At 41.6% G+C, this 20,957-nt stretch overlaps 1 protein-coding gene across 1 annotated transcript in view; it reads right to left on the reverse strand.

The window, feature by feature from the left end:
• LOC112461166 (zinc finger protein 358-like) overlaps window positions 1–5,488 on the reverse strand; it is a 30,313-nt gene extending 24,825 nt beyond the window's left edge. The window contains exons 1-2 of the mRNA XM_025026313.1: window positions 5,339–5,488; window positions 1,597–3,415 (exon numbers count right to left, since the gene is read on the reverse strand). Coding sequence (XP_024882081.1) covers window positions 1,597–1,798 — 202 coding nt within the window. The 5' untranslated portion in view covers window positions 1,799–3,415; window positions 5,339–5,488. The remainder of the gene's footprint in view (window positions 1–1,596; window positions 3,416–5,338) is intronic.
• Between the last annotated feature and the right edge of the window lie 15,469 nt (window positions 5,489–20,957).

Genomic DNA, 20,957 nt, shown 5'->3' on the forward strand with positions numbered 1-20,957 from the left:
AGGCGTTGGATCGCAAGATTTTTCCAAACGAGGGGAGAAAAGAGATAGATACAATATCGTATACATTAGATAAAAATATACGTTGCACAATTGAATTCTAAAAAAAATCAGTATGCAAGAGAACGAGAGATCGAGATACTTAAACGAGAAGAAGTCCAAACACGTTTACATTCATTAGATTCAGATTGAATTCCCTTTGAATAATTAAGTTTTCGCATTTTTCTAAGCTTACTGTTAGAAAAAGAAGTACTTAAATGTTGCAAGAGATACAAATATATTTCTTTTCCTTTCGATCAACAAGGATCGGACTGTCGGCAATTCCGTAACAAGTAGACGTGTCCGCGTGCTTTTAAGTCTCTTGTCAAACAAAGGCTTCTGAGTATCTCGGCGGGGTACAAGCAGCCGAAGAACAGCCGAGTCAACCCCCTCGATGAGCTGCCCATCACCTGGCAATTATCGCTTAAACCGCTTAGCTCAACGCCTGTAGCTCGATATTATTGCGTTTAGCCTGTTACCGCGATTAGTAGCGGGGTATTAGTATATAGGCAGCCGTCTAATGCCAACCATCCCCTCTCACCTGTTGAACAGACTGTGTTGTGCACGATGACGGCACAACCCCCTACGCACCTGCACGCGCGTGTGCGTATTCGTGCATGAGCATTCCGTGTCCCGCTTGTGCTTCGGGACCACCCGCGATCCTCGCGCGTGTGGGTGAGAACAAGCTCAGGTGTTGACGCGAGCTGCAAGAGCTACCCGCGTAAATGTCACGTTGCAGAGGTAATAGGCAGGTAATATAGACAGGATGATGACAGGCGAGAGATGGACACGGGGTGAGAGTGTCGGGGGCCGCTACGTCAGCGAACGGCATACGGTTGGAAATGTCAAAGGCTTGGACGCGATATGTTTATTATCTGGAATATGGGGGTTTCCTCCGCGGAGAGTGTATCGTCGGTGCGTATTTAGGGTTTGATCGACTCGCGTGGGTGTCTCATTGTCAGTCAAAATAATTGACGGCATATTGAGTTTTCAATCGCAATAATGTACATATCGTCCATAAATACGCGAATACAATTGACAGAAAATAGATATTTAATATACTGAAGTTTGAGAAATTTGTAAATTTGTTTATTGTATATTTTTATATACCTGAAGAGAGAATTCACATTAAATAGACATACTCAATTTCTCTCTGATTAAAAACTTTTAACAATTATTATGTAATAAATAATAATAAATTTATATTATATTTACAAAGGTCTTTTTTAATCTCAACATTTTATCTATAACTCAAAATTAGGGAAGATTAAATACTTTGTATACAATATTTTTATCTCAAATCATTTTTATATATTGTAAAAATATCGCATATTTTATATTTTGCTGTTTTTATATTATACGTTGTTAATGCGAATAGAAGAGGTATTGTTTAACTTATTCTTTATTATAACAATATCATCATCAAAATTTGTTTTAAAAATACGTTTAAATGAATATTCGGGTTAATAAATTACCAGAAAATTACTAGAAAATAATATTCTGTGTCATTAACTGTTGTAGTGACAATTCAACCTCGACAGATCAGTCAAGAATTCTTACCTTCGTCGATGGGAATCTGCGGGTTCTCCTGAAGATTCTCGTTGTTGTTGGTTTCCGGCGGCAGCGGTTGCTGATGCACGAGCGACGAGGCCGGTTGTTTGGGCTTGACAACGCGAAACGCTGACGCCTCGGCAACCCCTCGTCTCGAAAAGTCTAGTGGACCCACCCCGACAGGCGAGTGTTGCTGCTGCACTTCCATCATCCTGGACCTCGAGTCCGTTCACCGTTTTACAACTTTCGCGTCACTACACACGACATTCGCATCTCCTCTCCCAACACGCTTGCAATCTTTAAGTGTTTCTTCAGCAATAAATAAATATACACAGTCCTTCCTAACTTGATTTCCAATGAAACTATGTCCAGAATGTCCCTTCAAGGATGTTTTGGCAAAGATGTCTGTGGGGGATTTTTTTAATCTTCGGCGACTTGTGTCTTCAGAAACAACGATTTTTCAACAATTATCGAGACTGTTTGTTGGATGCCTCATTAAGAAAAAGATATCTCTTATAATCAGCAAGATACGCAACCCCAAGGGTGTTCGATGAAATCCTTTTTCAAGACTACCTGTTCGCGGACTTCATCCTTTCGAGAGTTGTCAACATCGTTCTCTCGTGATAGCGCACAAGCACTGGGGATTCTTTCGCCGGCACAGTCAAGACACTCGAAGCTGTTTGTCAACACGTAGACGGACCCCCGTAGGACAGCTTCTGCCTGTTTTGCGATAATGAATATGTGTCGCGCAAGAGACTGGGCTTCCGGTTGTCAGCGACACTGATTTCCGTGCGGTCCATCGGCCGGACAGGACACGGATCGGAAACGGCGAAACACCGGCTCAAGCCCGGGGATGTGGAGAGACGTTAGCTGTTAGAGCGGGTGCCTCGACGCCGACTGCTGTTAACGGGTCTGATAGTGGAGAGACTCCCATGCGATGACGGCCGCGAGAGCGACGGACGTGAGCGAAGGAGCGAGACCGAGAGAATCACACGAACGACGCACACACCGTCGGCGCTTGTACGGAGAGGGAGAACACCCACATAGAAGTCCGATGCACACCAAGATTTTGGTCCCGGGTCCCGCCTCCCGGGCACGCCTTCTCAGTTCCACTCCACCCACACACACACCGGCTTGTTCCCGGGTGTACGTGGTGGTGCACGCATAAACCAACACGTGGACGATCGTCGTTTCGTGAAAGGGAGTGGGGCCGACGACGCTACCGAACGCTACCGGGCGTCGTTGCTCCGGTACCGCGTGTGGGGTTGCTGATGGGGTTTCGCGCCTGTATGCGTATGTGCCTCCGATACGTGTATGCGGTGGGTTCACGTCTGTGTGTGTGTGCGCGTATGTCTGAACTGCACCGGCCAGCGAATACGAGATACACGTTGCGCGCTACGCTCTCTCACCTCCTGGTTGCAGCATTATGTGGAACCACTCGGCCACCCTGATTCCACTCTTGACTCCACTGATTGATATTTGCGCGCTGCCCTCGCACACTTGAACGTACATGCACGTACGCCGGCTCGCGGCGCTCGTCCTTCAACACCCATCACGATGGTGGATGCTGCTGGGCGCGAGGAGCGAACTTAGAAAATTTAGGCAACGGGGCCGAAGGTGAGAGAGAGGAGCTCGGGCTTTTATGGCCGCAAGGGTGATCTTCGATTTTTCCTACAAGATGAGATTTCGAAGGAGATGAAATCTTCGTGGTTGGTTGAGAAGTTTCTACATCACGTCCATCGCTCTTTCAAGGGGATTGTATACTTAGATGATATCCGTTTGAAGAAAGTAGTTTAGAATTTCCGAGTATCGAAAATTACTACGTAATCTGGAAAATTACGTAAACTTTAAATAGGATTAATACATGTACGATTCGATTGAAATTAACAATATTTGTTATAGAAAAGCAACAAATTATAAGTGACTTTATGATTTGATAAATGACCGTATAACGATAAATTTGAAGAATTTGAAAAATTGTGTATTTGAAAATATTAAAATTTAAAGAAATATGTATTACATTCTTTTTACTAAAATTTCTCATAACAGATTTTTCGTGTGTTAGCTCAGACAAGAATTTACTTTAATCTTGGCTTTCATAAAATCGAGCGCGCTCGTATCCCCGATAGGAACGTTGAAAATCTTTTATGATACGCTCTGAAGGGATAAATCCAACACGATATCGGGCAGCAATAAAGTTTATCAAGCATCAAACAGTTTTAACCGTTTAATCGCTTGCCGAAACGACGACGGTGTTTTCCGATCTGGCGTGACTTCTGATAATCCAGAATTTTTGGTGCAACGACACTTCGCACATATTTCGATAAGGTACACACTGTGTGCAATAGGCTTAACTTTTTGTTACCAGAAATATATGCGGCGTTATTTGTGTCTGTCACCTGTCTACGTTTAATAATCGCGCATATAAAGAATAAAACGCATAAAAAAAAATTCTTCAGCTGCATTGATAATCGATGCATTAATTCATCGCATTTTTTTCAACCGCGCTCTTTCGACTCGATAAGAGACGAGATTATGCGTTCGTTTTTCGTGCGCTTATTTATCATGATAACAATTGCGAAATTATCGCAAGATGTTTGTGTAAATAAGTTTAGTAACTATTAAATCTATGCAAAATTAAATATATATTTTTAATACCGCGATTATCTTTAGCAGTTATTAGAACAAACGTTAAAGTTATAAATGCAGTTTGAAAGTATGGAATTTTAAAACAAAAGTGAATAAATGTTCGTAGATCTTTTCCGAGTGGCCGGAGTATGGTTACATCCATAAATTAATACGATTCATGGCACAATTTAATTATCATGCTACATGCTTACTCGCCTCTGCAAACGCGGTATTGCGGTGAAACGAATCAGATGCGAAAGTCAAACATAACAGAATTTAACAGGCATCAGCTTATTAAAGCTGCATCCTAAGAAGCATATTTGATCCAGGATAATAACATGTTGACAACATTTCTCAAAAATTTTGGTAACGTCTACATCTCGGGGACAACTTTTATAATTTAATTCCACGAAAGTGTAACGACCAATAAAAGAGTTAACAATGTAATCACTTAAGTCGTAATACTTAGATTGCAAGGAATAAATTGCGATGTCAACTTCGCCGCATTTCAATACTGTTATATAATTTGCCGCAAAAAAAACGGCGCGTAATTTCAACGGCATTTCACTATGCTTCTGACATTCAATTGTTCGATGAACTTAAAAACGCGATACGATAACTAAATCGCGCAGCTGTCAAGTACGAACTATTTCCTCTTTGTGAAATGTGGCCATTTGTATAAATAACCGCGAGATGATAAATATCGTTGCATAGACAATACATTTGTTAGATTAGATTCTCAGGGTAATACGGTATCCTCTTCTCTTTTCGCAAAAACTCTCTCTCTCTCTCTCTCTCGCTGAGGATGCATATAACTAAGAAAAACTCAACTAAGTTTCTTGAGAAGATGATACTCCGTATCTCTTGGTAGATCATTCTCCGCGCGTACGCTGGGAAATCGAGACGCAGCGGTTCAACGTAAGTTCAGTCCCGCGACTGAATGCGCGGAGTGTAGCCGGCTGTAACACCGCGAGTGTCGTCGTCATCATCATCGTCGTTGTCGCCGTCCTCGTCCTCGTCGTCGTCGTCGTCGTCGGGGGCGTAAGTATCCACGAGCATGACGCGAGACGAGATGTTGGACGTCAGGCGAGACCGACAAACCGCATCAATCATACTCACTCACTCGCTCGCTCGCATCGTCGTACGTTCTCCCTGGAGCACCGACGATGTCCCAGGGCCGCTCCATCTTCGGAAGAAAATTGCTTACTCTCATACTCTACGAATACGGGTCTCTGCGGCGACGCGACGCGAGCGTGCGAAAAGCTGTACGACATCCCCGACCTGCGAAAAAAAAAAAGAGAAAACGAAAAAAATGACGGTCGAGGGAAGCAGGAGGATACAAGAATAAGAGTATGACGGTGAAATTACGAGGTCATGAAGATGAAATCGACTGCGTAAGGATCGTTTCATCCAAAAAGTAGGTATTTTAATTAAGTGATAGGTAATGGTTGAGTTTTGTTATTTTTGTTTATTAAACATAATTATTTATCAAGAAGATTTTACACGCCCGCAAATTGTAGTATCTGAAAAATTTATGCATTTTGTAGATTGTTTGAATTTCGGTAATTGTATATACGTAATGCAAAAAGAAAGAACATTATAAACATAAAGTGCATATTTCTTTAATATTAAATAGAGACTAATTTCAGAATAACAAAACGCGTAATCAACTTAGGTATATTGATTTTCTAAAAAAAAGCTTTTTAGAAAGAAGATATCTTGTCGGTTTTTGACATCTCTCGATTTATAGCTTCATTATCGGCGTCGACCCGAATCTGTTCATATATTTATGTTTGATTGCGTAAGTAAATATACATGGATGTAATTTACAAGCCGAAGGATAGTCACATTTGTCATAGAACAAAAAATGGACATTTAAAATTTCAACAAATATTAAATATATTTATTTTGTACCAGTGTATTTTGACGATTATGTTGTGAAAACCTCCAGCATCAGATAATCTTCCATTTTCCAGAAAATTATTCTTCTAGAAAAAAGTTGTGACGATATTATTTCGCTCGATCGTTACTAACTTGAACTAGCATTGTTCGCCGTATAAGAAATTACCAGTATTCTGATTGGAACGCGAAATATAACGTCACTTCGCCGATCTGTATTTAATCGTAGGTCGATTCCACGTGTTATTGCAACGAACGTGTATATACGAGCCCACGTGTATACGAGCTGGCTACTACCTTGGCAAACTAGTTCAACAACGCCGGATATACGGCGGGCAGCCGGCTGGCGCCACAAATTTACTACTTGATTGTCCCGTCGAACAATTGTTTCGCCGGTGGTAAATGCGAGAGAAGAGGCCGCGGGTGTCCCTCCTCTTTCTCTCTTTCTCTCTTTCTCTCCTTCTGCCTGTCTTTTTCACGTCGAGCGGACGGAGACGCCGCGCCGCGCGGCATACACAGCGTGACTCACTCTCAATCAAGGAGAGAAACATATTAGCGATTGTCTTTACCAATTGGGAATATGTGGGTGATGGTTATCGCCCGGCGGAGAGCGATACGTGTAAAAAAAAAAAACGTATCGTGAAGCGACGCGTACAATTTACCGTGCGTGTGCCATGCGCGAGTGTGCACGCATGTGGGCATGATCGCGGCTCTTACACGGCGCCGGGACGCAGATGGACCCCTGCGGGTAGACGAACGATCGTTCTACCGTAAGCATGCGCTATCTGGAAACTGGCAACGTAATTGGCAGAAATTGTTCCAATTTAAACCGATTAATCCGGATCCAGAGGAAGAATCCCGGCGCGAGTATCGGCAGATCGGTGATTCGATCAAGAAAGTCACTTCAGACCTCGAAATGTTTTTCATATAATTTTCTGTCCTCATTGATTATGAATATATTATATAACAGATTAATATATTATATAGAGCAGTTAAAAGTAAAATATAGTAAAAAACTTGTTAAATTTATTAAATATTGATATAGTATTATAGTATATTAAACGTAATAAAAGGTTGAATTTTTATCTTTACACCAATATTTATATAAAAGCAACGCTGTCGTCTGTGTTATTTTGTATCATACTATTATATTGTATCATTTGCATTACGTATCTCAATAGTCACAACAGACTACAATAATTCATATTGCGACAAACGATTAAAAAATAATTTTGGAATAAAGAATAATAAAAAAATGTAGTCGTCGCAAGATAATTTCGACATACATCGTGATGGATTTCGAAATGACAATAAACAACAACAACAACGCGCTAACGCGCTGGCATATTAACGGAGCCTTTCCTGAATCGCCGTTTATCTAATCGTCCACGCGATCGTCATCGGTGTACGCGATTTAAATCCGCGAAGATCGATGGATCTTCGCGCTAGAAATTCTGGCCAACAATAGCGTGCCGAATCGATTAAGCCTCCGCCTGTCATTGATCACGGCAAGACTGCGGTTGAGCTCACCGTACGAAAACAATTCTAGCTGCTTTTGTATGTTCGCGAACAGAAACAAAGCTTCGCCGAGTCATGCATCCGAATATTACTCTCCCTTCTCCTCTCTCTCTTTCGTTGCGATTATCGGCTCATTAGGTCACTGTATCGCATAAACAATTGCGATGTTATCATCAATCCGGATTACAGTATCCGGGCGGAAATTTTCGTTTGCCACACTCTTCGATATTACAGAAGATCATGTGGCTCGCGGAATTAAGGATATATAAAAGTGTTTTTAAAAAAATTCCGTCAAATATTTAAAATTCAAAATAATAACTATTTATACAATAAAGATTAAATATATATTACAAAATGTCTTATTTTACATTAAAATTATTGCATAGGTATCTTATACGAGAAATAGAAAACTCTTGCGCGAAATGTCTGACATACCGGAACGAACGTGTCCACGGCTGTTTCTTTCGTGCTTGCGAGCAGCGTCGCGCGCGTAATTTTCGTGAACCGTCGACGTCAACTCCCGGAAGGATTTGCAGTAGGAGCCGGGAGTTTCCGCCGGATTCGCGATTAGATTTTCATGCGAGGGGATGTCGTGCGCCCGCGCGTCTTGACTCCGGGCTGATGGGAGCGGACATATGGTGTCGCGCGGTGAGTTTTCATCGAGAGGGTAGGAATACGAGGGGAGGAGAGAGAAGGGGGAACGAACGGAACGAGAGAGCTGTACGAGAGTTACAAGGTAGCCCCGAGAAAGACGAAGAATTAACGCGGGACAAACGAGCGTGACCATGTACACGTACGGGCGAGAGGGATCGGCCGTGGCGAAGTTACCACGAGGGGAACCGGGGTGTGTAAACCCCCGTAATATACGGACATATGCACCGACGAGGAGCATCGACGAACCCCTCGCCGGATCCCCGTGGACTGATATTTAGGGCCGATATTCATTAGCAGTTTTGCGCGGGGTGAAAAGCGCGAGACCGAAAGGGGATCGGAGCTGAAAGAGAAAGAGAAAGGAGAGAAATGGACGAGAAAGGAAATGGGATGAAAATATAGAAACGGGATACACGGTGACCTGTCTGACGATGTAGATGATAACCGTTCCAAAGGGTACCTACTTCGATATCCCATAACGTCACTCCCCTCGCCCCGATGATCTATGGTTGCGTACTTTGATACGCAGGCAGAGAGAACGGTCCAGATTGAGATATTAAGTACGCGATGCGACTCGTGATAATGCGGGTGACACCGAGATGAGAGTTTGGTTTATTGCTCAGACAGCTGGAGTTCTAACGGCGATTTAAATGGTGATAAATAAATTGCCTTGTGTGTGTGTGCCCTGAAGATAACAAAATTTATTAGTAATTCTAATTAAAGAGTTCTAATTAAAGGGCAATTTTTTTCCAGAAATGTAATTATATATATTATAATATGAGAAGTTAATTAACAAAGGCAATTCCTTCAAACCTTTGTAATCGAACTCATGCACTACTTGGACTGCAATCCAATCCCCATTTGTTCTAATAAATTAATTTCCAGTTAATACCGCCCAATGAAATCAATTGCGTAATTTATTTCAGCGTATAAAGTATGCTCCGGCAAGCTACACATTTAAATCTCTCTCTCGCCGATAATAGAGCGCGATATAGACTGTTAATCCGATAAATTTTAATGACGCTGGAATCCGCGATATCGTAACAATAAAACAAAACAGATTATTCGCGGGCTTGTGCAATTATAATTTCGACGTATATCATGCTCGAAAAATGGGCACGTGCAAGACGGACCGGCGAAATTTTTACATCGAGCACGATCTTAATGAGCGACGCGTATCTTCCCTCCTTCGCCTAATCTAAACTTCGGGATTACGTCAGTGGCTGAACAAGGCAGACGAGAGAGGCATATCCGGTTGGCTTAGATTGACTTGGCGCCAAGCGCTGCGCGTACGACCGCCGGAATTAAATGATTATTGCGTTATACACGTCGGCCAGAATGGAGAGGAGGACGACGAAGGACATAGGGCATGCTGAAAAGAAGCGTAAGAAAAATATAATACTGCGGCTCTACAAACGTCCATCTATTTTTTCTATAAAGTAAAATCTTTTGGTACTGCAAATATTGTAAAGATATAAGCTCTGATATTGAGATATTTACGAATTTTTAGATGTTTTTTAATCAGTTTATAAAAATAAACAAATAAAATAAAAATTCGATATTTTTTCTTTGATTTCACATTTTCATAATTAATTCAATAATTAATTTAATAAATAATTTAAAAAATTTTGTTTAGAATTTTATGTAACGAATATATTCCGTAATAATGCACAGTGCGAGTACTTGACAATTTTTGTTGACGAAAACTCACGATCGAAGCCCGCATAAGTTGGTACATGATTCAACGAGGCCCGCCAGAAAGGGGCACATGTCCATACAAATTAATTTAAGACGGTCGGGGCCCCCCGTTGCCGCAGAAATTAGGAAACCGGGCAAAACGATTAGTTTTTATAAATGTATACGAACAACGTGGCGCCATGGGGCGCTTCACATAAACTTGGCGCTCGGAAAAGCTAATTCTTAACTTAAGGGAAATAAATGAGGATAATTAGAGGCGAGCAAATGAGAGCAATTAAGCTGGCGAGGCCTAGGTGGAAATCCCCGCGTCATTTTTTTTCACCGAACAATTACTTGCGCGGTTAAAGTTATAATAATTCAGGATGTGTAAAGGGATATGTGCAAGATAATCTTATTTACTAATTGTAAGTAGATCGAGCCAATCAAGCGTAACCAATCCAGCTCTTTAAATTATCGTTCCATGCACCCAATCCGCCCGCATTTATTATAAGACTCCTGTGGATCTGGGTTTGTTTGTCTGCCTCAACTTCCAACACGTGCGTATTCGCAATGGAAACTGGATTTTGGAATCGAGGAGGAGCGTGGCGGTAAAAGCTGGCGTAACAGCGTGGCATGATAATTTCACATTCTCATTGCTGGTCGAATTCGTTCCCTCTCCCTCTCTCTCTCTCTCTCTCTCTCTCTCATACATACACATACACATACACACACACACAGAGTTGGCGCGAAATGCCCAAGGCTGCCACTCACACGACCATGTGCGTGCACCTATCTATCTACGTATCTGCCTACGTATCTACGGGGTGAGCCAGATCAAACGCAGTTTTGCCAAACGACCGAACCGACCTGCCTCATCTGAATTGATAATAGCGACGTCAGCATATCAAAGACCGCGCGATTCACCCGTCGACACACAGACCGCCCCTCTACCTCCGCATATCCGTAAAGGTTACGCAAAGGTTGCGCAGTGTAAGTAATGTGTTTAAAGATAAAAAGAGAGCGGGGACGAGAGCTAGGCAGATTCAAATGTGCTTCTCCGAGAATACGCGGACTCGTGGGAACGAGGACATCCCGCTTAGGAGAACATGCCTCCGAGCGAGCATCCCAATTTTGACATCGAGTACCTGCGTCAAAGAAACGAATTTTTGGCGGGAGGAGCTGATAGAAGTTGAAGGAAAAATGCATAACAAGTACTTTTTAAAGAGCATCTTCCTCTGAAGGATTTTACGAAGCGTCTTAAAATATGAATGCATGAGATTGTTTGATCCAAATAGGTAGAAAGATCTATCATTGATATACGAGAAAATGAAGACAAGTTATTAAATATAATATATAATATAAATATATATTATATAATATAATTTATATTATATAATATAAATTATATAAATACTTATATAATTTCTTATAATTCTAAGAAAAAAAAATATTTTTAATGGCAAAAATACTTATTATTATTTTACTTTCTAATCTATAATAACGTTATTATATCAATTTTTCGTAATGTCTCACAAGATACACGCGTATATTTCGATAGAAAACCTTTAACCGCAGAAAAGCGCATAATCGACGAGACTTCCTCGTACAAATTTTAAAACTTTTCCAATTATTTCCGGCGCACAGAGATTCTCTGGGTCCAGCAAAACACTCGGTGCAGCTCCCCCATCGTCCTGCCGCGCTGCTGCCGCTCTGTCTACCCTCTCCGCGCTCCGGATAAGAAATTTAATTAAAACCATGGAAAAACAAGAGAAGTACCACAGGGAGTTAAATGAATTCGAGCGGACGACAGAGGAAGGAGCACGCGAACAAGGTGAACCGCCGTGCCACCAGCACGGTGGAAGTATAGGCACTTCCTCCGCGGCGCGGACAGAAGGACACCCCACCTTCTTCTGGACTAATCAGAGACCGAGAGCTAATTAAATTAGCGATCATGGCGTTGGATGAGGGCAGACTTGGTGGATAAACCGTGCCCCCGCCTCGTCTTCGCCGCGCCGCCGTTACAGCTCGGCGATCCGGCTCGAATCCCTGGTGTAATGCAGTACGTACCCCCGTTGGGCATAACCGCACCCCTGTTTGCCACTCACTACCCCTGATTAGGTGGACTTCCTGTCCACGAGTCGTCGCGACGAGCCGTACACCGCCGCGCGCGATCATGTACACCGTCGACGCCGGCCGACCGTCGCGTACACAGCGGCGCGTTTATTCATATAACGCGCGCGCCTACGTTCGATCCGTCGCTCGTCCGGGGGTTAATGATTGGGCTTGATTGCTTGGCAAACATGGGCGAGCCTCAAATCAACCATCCCGTCCCCGTGCCACTGACCCACCCCCTTCGTCGCGACGACTTCCTCCGCGACGCGAACGCTTCACGTTCTATCCCTGAGAAGTGTTTGGGCTTCAGCGGATTTTGGAGGGTAAAATTATTTCCGAGAAATGTTAATGAGATATTATTACATATTAATTATCTATGCTCTCTGTGCTGTTACGGTTTTCTCTCTTTGAAGACAACGATATTTAAGTTTTAATAATTTTACAGAAAACAAATATCTAGATAATTGCAAGACTTAATTGCAAACATATTATTATCGTATCCGCTTTAAATATTATCATTGTCATGAAGAACGTTGAGCAAACGTGACGCCATGCTAAACATGTTCTTTTCCTAAGCGAGCTTCAACAAGTGTGGCCGATGGGGAAGGAGATACGGACGAAGACAACAGCGACGACGACGATGATGACGCTGATGACGAGGATGAGTCAGAGTCGAGATTGAGAATAGCGTCGGGGTTAACTGGCGAAGGAAGTCCGACTTGACCGGCATCGTTTGACCCTTGAGATTAGTCGATCGTGCGGCGGCAACGACCCATTGATCTGCGATCAATCGGATTCATTGACGCGACGCGAAACGCGACGAAAACGAAGATTTCAAAGACACTCTAAGGTACATGTCGGAATAATATTTAATCTCTAGAATGTATCCTCTCCTATATATAATCTATTTAAATTAACATAACTGTTTATGTAATACTTGGGCCGTATGACGTGAGTATGGTATTTAGGCACCAACGATTTACCATTCATCTACCAAATGCTAAGTTAAACTTTAACACACACAAATATGACTTAATATAATATTGCATATATTGCAGTACGTATTAGTTAATACAATTAAATAAGTGACATTTTTTCCTGTGAGTAAAGCATAATTGTTTTTCGTGTCATTTTTGTAACAATTAAAAATAAGAATCTTTGACGTTCTTTAAATCGAAAAGTCAGAATCGGGAAATTTGAATGAATCCGCATTACCAAGAATCGATGTTACACGTGAAGTAAATCTCAAATCTCCAGGTTGCGTTATGGTAGCGTCGGGACCGAAGCTTTTAGCGGCTCAGGTGGCACCGTCGCCCGATAATATAACATTATTTTAGTGGAGGCGTTCTGCCACGAAGCCAGCAGAGATTGTAACTAGCCGGATTCCAGGTCCGACGCGACGGGCAGAAACACGGGTAAAACCTTTGTGAACTTAGCACCGACTTTCATAAAAAAAAATTTTTGTATGTGCATTTAATTTGTTTCCGATTTCCGATTTGCATTCGGTTTATACATACCCGACGAAATAAGCTGTGGTACAATCGGGTACAAACCAAGCGTAATCGAATGCACATACAAAAAATATGTTTTATGAAAGTCGGGTGCTATCACATAGCTTTATCTCATCAGTGGCGCCAGTGAATAGCCAGGCATCTTTTGAATTTTACATTACCATCATAACGCTTCTTTAAGGAGGTTGGTTAGTTCCCGCTGCGGGACAGGCGCATATATGTTAGATATAGGTTAGATTTTCGTCGCGTGAAATAAACGAATTTTAGCAAATAAATATGTGGAATGCATTCAATTGGTGTTTCTTAAGGTTTAAAAAGAGTTGTTTATACAATTGAAACCCAAATACGTTATTATCCACATTGAAATGTGGAAATAATAAATATGGTCCTGTTTTATTTTTACAATTTCTTGATAACTATAAAGACGAATCATTTCAGTCTTCGAGAAAGTTCTTCCTAAATATGTAAAGAGTTATTTGCACTTATTTTCATTAAATTCTTATCATTTTTAATATGCTTTCGAGAGTTACATCACAGGTTAGGTAACATTTTCACTGTGTATAAGAGAGAGACAAGAATATAACTTCAATAATTAATTACTCGACAACCATGCAGACGGTTGTCTTCAACTTTGGCATGAAGACAGATTCCCCATAGACGAATATCCTCCATAAATTTGAACTAATTCTTATCAAATTGATTTGACTAACCACCCTCATCCTTAAGTACTTTCAAGCTGGATTTCAATATTGAGATCTTTAGCAAAATCAATTTGGAGTTGTTTATATAGCATGGATGTGCAATTTTAAATAAATCAAAAATTTCACAATTATTTGGAGTAAAATTTTGCTTGCCTAATTAATAATGTATTAAAAACAAAGAAATATATATAAAATGTCTGGTAAAAAATCTAGGTATAGTAAATGTAGAAAGCAGACAAATAAAATAATTTATATTATTTTCTATTAGACGGCAATTTTTTATTTAACAAACATGTTTATCATAAAAATTAATAATATTGAATAAGTGTTAATATATCTTCTTGTAATAAATATTCTTATTTCTATAAATGGTCGTTCATTAAAAAAATAATCTCTTCCGTTCTGGAAGTGCTTGCAGGAAGGTTTCCCCGATAATCGTCGCGCGATTCTTTTTTTTCTCTCGCAGCCCCTTAACCCGACTCGATGTCTTTTCCACCCTCGTTGTCCAGGTGCTCGCTTTTTAATTGGATATCTCGGATACGCAGGGGAGACATCCGGGAGACGATAAAGAAAACTCGAAAAGTGAGGTCGGGCGGCTCGCGAGGGCTCGTCAAACTGCGAATTACCAGCCTTATTATTATCGTCCGTGGCTTCTAACGCGCCACTTTTTCTTCTTTACCCTTGGCCCTCGCGATCCACCCCCTCAAACTACGGGAGATAAAAGGGAGGAAGAACAGGAGGAAAGTGAAGCCCTCCTTCTGGATAATAATTCGCGCCGCATTCAGTTTTTCAACTGAAAAGTAGCAGTTATAAAGCGCCGGTATTATTTATACCGGCGCACTAAACCGCCGCACTCAAAGAACCATCTCCCGCCTTCGCTCGTGGGCGAGACAATGAGAATGCTTTAAACTAGTAAAACGGAATACGAAAATGCTTGTGGAACGTGATATCAAAGGATTATAAAGTAAATGTACGCAAAGACTAAGCAAATAACGACTCGGATAAAGTTGAGGACCAAGTAAATTTTTCTTACGTAAGTATTAAAAACGCATTCGCGCTCTTTATGAGCGTATGCGTCTGCAGTTACATCCGAATTAACGGCTTCAACTAGCCCATTACGCATACATAATAGCTACTGCAAGATACTATGTACTTCATATACAAGATGTTGCAGGTTTATTACACTTTTAGTTATCTACGGATTATTTTCAACGTTTCCAAAAGGATTTTGTTCTTAGATCAAATTTGACATTTTTAAAAAATATGTTGTTAATGCTTTGAACCAAATGCAAAAGAATGTTAAGTTTAGACATAAAGGATTGTTTTAAATATTTGATTGAAATATAAGGCTGTATTATTAAAACTTGACCGCAAATACTTTTGGATATAATCCACCGATTCCGTTCGTAAACTATTCTCCATTTACAGTAATCGAGGACAAACAAAGTTTCTTTTTCATTTCAAAAATTTGTTCGTAGGTGTTCTTCGTAGCATAGAAACGACTAATTCTCGCGCATTTCGCGAAATGACTTCCACGACATTCCGCAAAAGTTCACAGAGGAAGAGTGGCGCGATCCGCCATAACATTTTCATAAGGGTCCACGCTCGTCCATTATAAATTCCCATTCGCCGACTCTCGAGTACGGGGCTCGAAGTAATTAACAGCGAAGCCTCGGATATGGCGGACCGCGCCGCGCGGCGGGATTCATTTACGAAACATCTGGAGAGACAAACGGACGGACGGACGGACGGACGGACGGATGGGATGCATGCAGTTCCGTTTATTCCGGCAATTCCGTTTAAATTAGCTTGAACGCGACCGTTTTTATGACGACGCCGAGCGGTTCACACGTACCTCCCTTTCATCCGTTCCCGCGAGTAATCATCCAGATTCGTAAATTAGTCGTTGGCACCCACCCGCGTGCGCGTTGGCGCACGAAAATCCATTTTGCTTGCGAGCTCCGCGCGCTTGATTAAAATTAAAAATTGCTAGGCGATTGTTACGGCAGGAAATAAATGTCAAGAGTGGCGTTGCGTTGTAACGATGACACCATTGATTAAAACTAAAAATGGTCTGACAATTGTTTTACAAGCGCAAATTTTTTAATAGCCTCGCGACGATAATTGACGACTGACACACTTGTCATGAGTTTTCGATTGTAGATTGAAATTGTTAGATAAAATAATTAGATTTTCCCGCGAACGTAAAAAGCGAACTCAATTCCGATATATCATTATTTCAGACTACATTATTTCAGGATAAATATTATACTCTTTGTTCGTAGGTCTTGTTCGTAAAATATTCTTCGTGTCGCAATTTAGCGATAAACACGTATAAAAAGATAAAGCTATAAATGTTTATTGGATTTTGATACGCTCGCAAATGAGATTATTATACCTATAACGCGGTCTCAAGAAGGCGTCGCGCGTCGCGCAGCAATATGCACAAACAATGCGGCTTCGGTCCGACTTACGGGATGTATGTCCGCTCGTCCGCTCGTAAAATAGACATGTCTCGGACCACAAATTGGAGCGTGCTCCGAGAGTATAAGAAAGCAGACATACATCCACTGACATACGTTCACCGAGCAAAGAATGGACGGGACAATAGATCCACTTGGAATCTTCGTTTAAAACTCACGAACGCCGTTACTCGCTCGGTGAAAATGTTCTGTTGCAGTCCTAAAATACGCTTTTTCGATGAACACGCTCCCTTTTTCGGTTTTTTAGCCACTTACTACTCCCGTTTGATAAACATCTCAATCGCGATACAAAAGTCGACAAGAATATTAACTCTCCACATAATTATTTTCATAATTAAACAAAAATGAGTGATTAAAATCGAGTTGTGAATATAAGCATTATAGTAAACTTTTAATTTCCAAAGATTAAATATCTAAGTGAACTCTCCTATATATAATCAGACATAATTTACGAACATTATTTATTATTATCGGCAACTGGACTTATTACTCGAACTGGAAAAGTAAAATTCCAGCACGAAATTCATCTCAGAAATAACTCGAGAAAATCGGTGAAACAAAAAATCCTAAAATGCAAAGATCCGATGATTCGGAAACGGGAATCTCTTTTTCGAGTCGGACGCCTCTTCGGCGTTTCTCAGGTTCGGAATCCAGGAGGGTGGCGGTCTTCGCCGAATAAAAGCCCGAGAATACTTGGCGGTAAGCGCGAGAGCTAGGCGATATCTTGCTCGGGCTGTGCACGCTTAATTAAAACAAGGAACGAGACGCTCGGGGCCCCGCGGTATCATCGGCCACCGCATCGCATAACGGCGGGTGTTTCCATAATTTGGCCGAAAACCCAACCAGACACGGTGGTCAGCAACGGTCGGTCAGCAACGGGCGCCGTGGACCGCGGATCCCGACCACGGGTTATTAACTGACCAGGATGTACGAGACACCGGGGACCAAGTTGAATGGTGAACACACAAGCCACGCGGGGCAAACGCGGGGTGCGCGCGCGAGCTTCCTGCCGAGCTATGTTGCCGAAAGGATTGATGGGGACCGGTCACCCGGTTATACCCCGGCGAAACACGCTTCGAGCTGCACGCGGGCCCGCAGACAATTGCGCCCGATAACGTTTCATCCTGAGCGGCAATTGAATTATCGGCGATGCATGCATCGGCGCGGGCGCGGCGCCTGCCGTGTCTGCGTGCAATTTGTTACACCGGACCGACGCGAATTCGTGAATTCGTAATCGGTCGACGTTTTTTCCCGCGAAATCTTGCCCGCGCCCGTTACCGCGCTTCTACCTACCGCTTTCCAAATGGACGGGAGGTTATTAATTGGAGTACATTCGTGAAGCAAACGCGAGTTGGGTTTTATAGCTTTTGTTAAAAGTCCCGACAATGTACAACTGCGATTTATAGGCGCACGAAAATGTTCGGAAATTGTAACATCTCTCACATCTCTTGAAAAATCAGTGTACATTTTTATATTTTTATTCTTCATCCTAGAGCACATCTAATACACATAACATATAACTGACAGATTTGTATCTAAAAAATATCATTGTCTGACATAAGAACAAGTAAAACTTCGCGATAACTTCATTCTCGGCGAACCAGGATGTCTCAAATAATCATGCTTAAGTCGACAATGATCGACCCTTTCTCTAGCGAGGAGAGAAAAGAGGAGGAAAACATAGGGAAGAAAGAAAAAAGAGAAGCCATAGATAGAGTTGAGAGAAACCGCCCTGAACGAAGTCAACCGAGGATCTATCGTTCTCCGGGGACTAACTGGATCGTGCAGGTCGGGAGATAAAGAGACTAGAAAAAAAAGAGAGAGAGAGAGAGAGAGAAAAAAACGGGAGCGAGAGTGGCGGAGGCGGTGGAGAAGGAGAAGACAAGCGGCGGAATTGAATCGAATTGGACCAGCTTGGCGCTCTGGCGTGTTCGCAGGCAGTTCGTCCAAGGATATTTGTTCCGCATACGTACGTAAGCGTAGCCTTCGGAGACCCAGGGTTGTCGGGGGGGTTGTAATGGTAGCGAAGGACCGACCGGCGGGGGGCGGCGGCGGGGGGAGAGCGGGGGATGCCGCATAAAGCACCGTCGCCGGGGCACGTGGTGCATGCGGGGCGTATTAAGTCCACGTGGAGAGAGTCACGCGCGTCTCCTGGGATCGCTGACAGGAGCCGAAGAGATGGGCGCGACCGTTCCCCGGAGAGGATGGGTGTGTATGTGTGCGTATACACACACACACACCTCGCGCTAATTGTTTAAAATCTGATCGCACGTAAGCGCGCGCTACCGGCGGCTAATTAGGCGATGGCCGCGCGGTCGCGCTGGATATCGGGCGCGATTTAATGATCCCACGTGAGGAGGTATTAATTACGCTCGCGCGCGAGCACGCCGCGGTAATTATGGATAGGCGCGGTACGAAATTGCTGTCGCGGAATGAGCCCGCTCGTCAAGGTTCAGGTGCAGGTTAATTATTTGCGTTGCGCTGGCTATGCGTCGCGCTGATAAGGAATGATCGCTTGGCGATAATGAATTAAGTAATTTGTCGCGCGTAATTGGTGACGAAGGTCGGTTGGAGCTAAATTTGTGTGCGAAAACAGTATAATTTGTGGCGATAGGTCACGGATCACTATATAAAATTATTCATTGCGATATAATTTACCACACAAGTAACACAGTCAAAATGACATCATTTTAACATATTGACCAAAAAAATGACGTAATATTGGGTCAATATAACATCAAAATGATGTCATTTTGATTGTGACGTGTTGAGCAGTAGAATAAAATCTATTAGAATAGAATCTTAACGTAACATAATTATTTCTATTACAATAAGTAAAGAATGTTTTGTTTATCATTTTTATCACTTAATAATATTCTTATAAATGTGTTTAATACATTTCTCATCAGTGTCAAACATCTTGAAGGAATATTAATACGTACAGTATACGCGTATTACTGCGTAGTTCTGAAAGAAGACAAAGAGAATAATCGCGTAAAATCTGTTCGCACATGTTCGTCGGCATGAATTAACCGATGAAATAATTTCCATTTATGCCGGTCCGAGAGTGATGCCAACTGCTGATTCTATGATAAACAGGATCTGATGACACCGACTCATTGATCACAGCGATGAGCATATGCGCTAGGATAGTGGTAGTAAAGATTTATGCGCGGACTTAACGACTCGCGACCGCAATTTCCATAGCTCATTTAATTATTGGTTTCAACCGTTACCGTAAAACCGTGATCTAATACGAAAACGCAATGTCAGATTGTTATGGCAACACTTTATAGAAAATATTTAAAAAATACATATTACATTCCCCTTGTTCTTCTCCTTTAATCTCTTCTTCTCTTTCTCTTCTATCTTTTTGTTAGAAAATAAGATATTTTCATAATTTAAATTACGCAAAAAAATTTATATAACAAGATAATTCTATAAAAATAATTCTTATAAAAAATATAATATATCATTATAAAATAAAGATATGTATTATTTGTTACTCTAGTGATTATTTTTAAGTATATTTAACTGATAAATTTGTCATCAATCGGAAATCAATCAAACAAAAATTTATCCAAGTGTTTGAACATTATATATAAGTAGCAAAACATTTATATTTACTGATAAATCTGTCATTATCAGAAAGTCGATCAAACGAAGAAAATGTATCTTTAAACACTGCAACAATGAGTAATATTACACCACTCATGCTTATTATATACAGATAAGTTCATTATTGATTGCCATCACGATATGTCATTGAATTACTGCATTGATTAATTCATATTTGACAAGTAAAAAATGAGAAATTCAGCAGTGTTTGAACATTTATTAAAAACAAAAAATAAATAATACAAATACGCAATAATATTTAACAAATTAAATAAATGTAATAATTTCTTTATTTTACAAGATACTTGTAATTTATATGTGATTGTAAATAATAATGTTTACAGTGTAAAGTCCATCGTCTTTTCCGCGAACGATAATAGAATTAGCCGTGTAGAAATGCTGATAAAAATATCGGAGGTATAAAAAACGCGATCGCAGTTCCAGCAACGAGTGGAGCACATCCGCGAATTCCGGCACACCCCGCAATATAGCCACCAACCTTTCACCTTTGATTTATCCTCTTATCATATGCGAGCTCAAGTTGGCGGACGAGAGCGCGCGCGCGCGGGAAC

Source organism: Temnothorax curvispinosus, unplaced genomic scaffold, assembly GCF_003070985.1.
Source record: "Temnothorax curvispinosus isolate PA1 unplaced genomic scaffold, ASM307098v1 QBEX01011098.1, whole genome shotgun sequence".
Lineage (NCBI taxonomy): Eukaryota > Metazoa > Arthropoda > Insecta > Hymenoptera > Formicidae > Temnothorax > Temnothorax curvispinosus.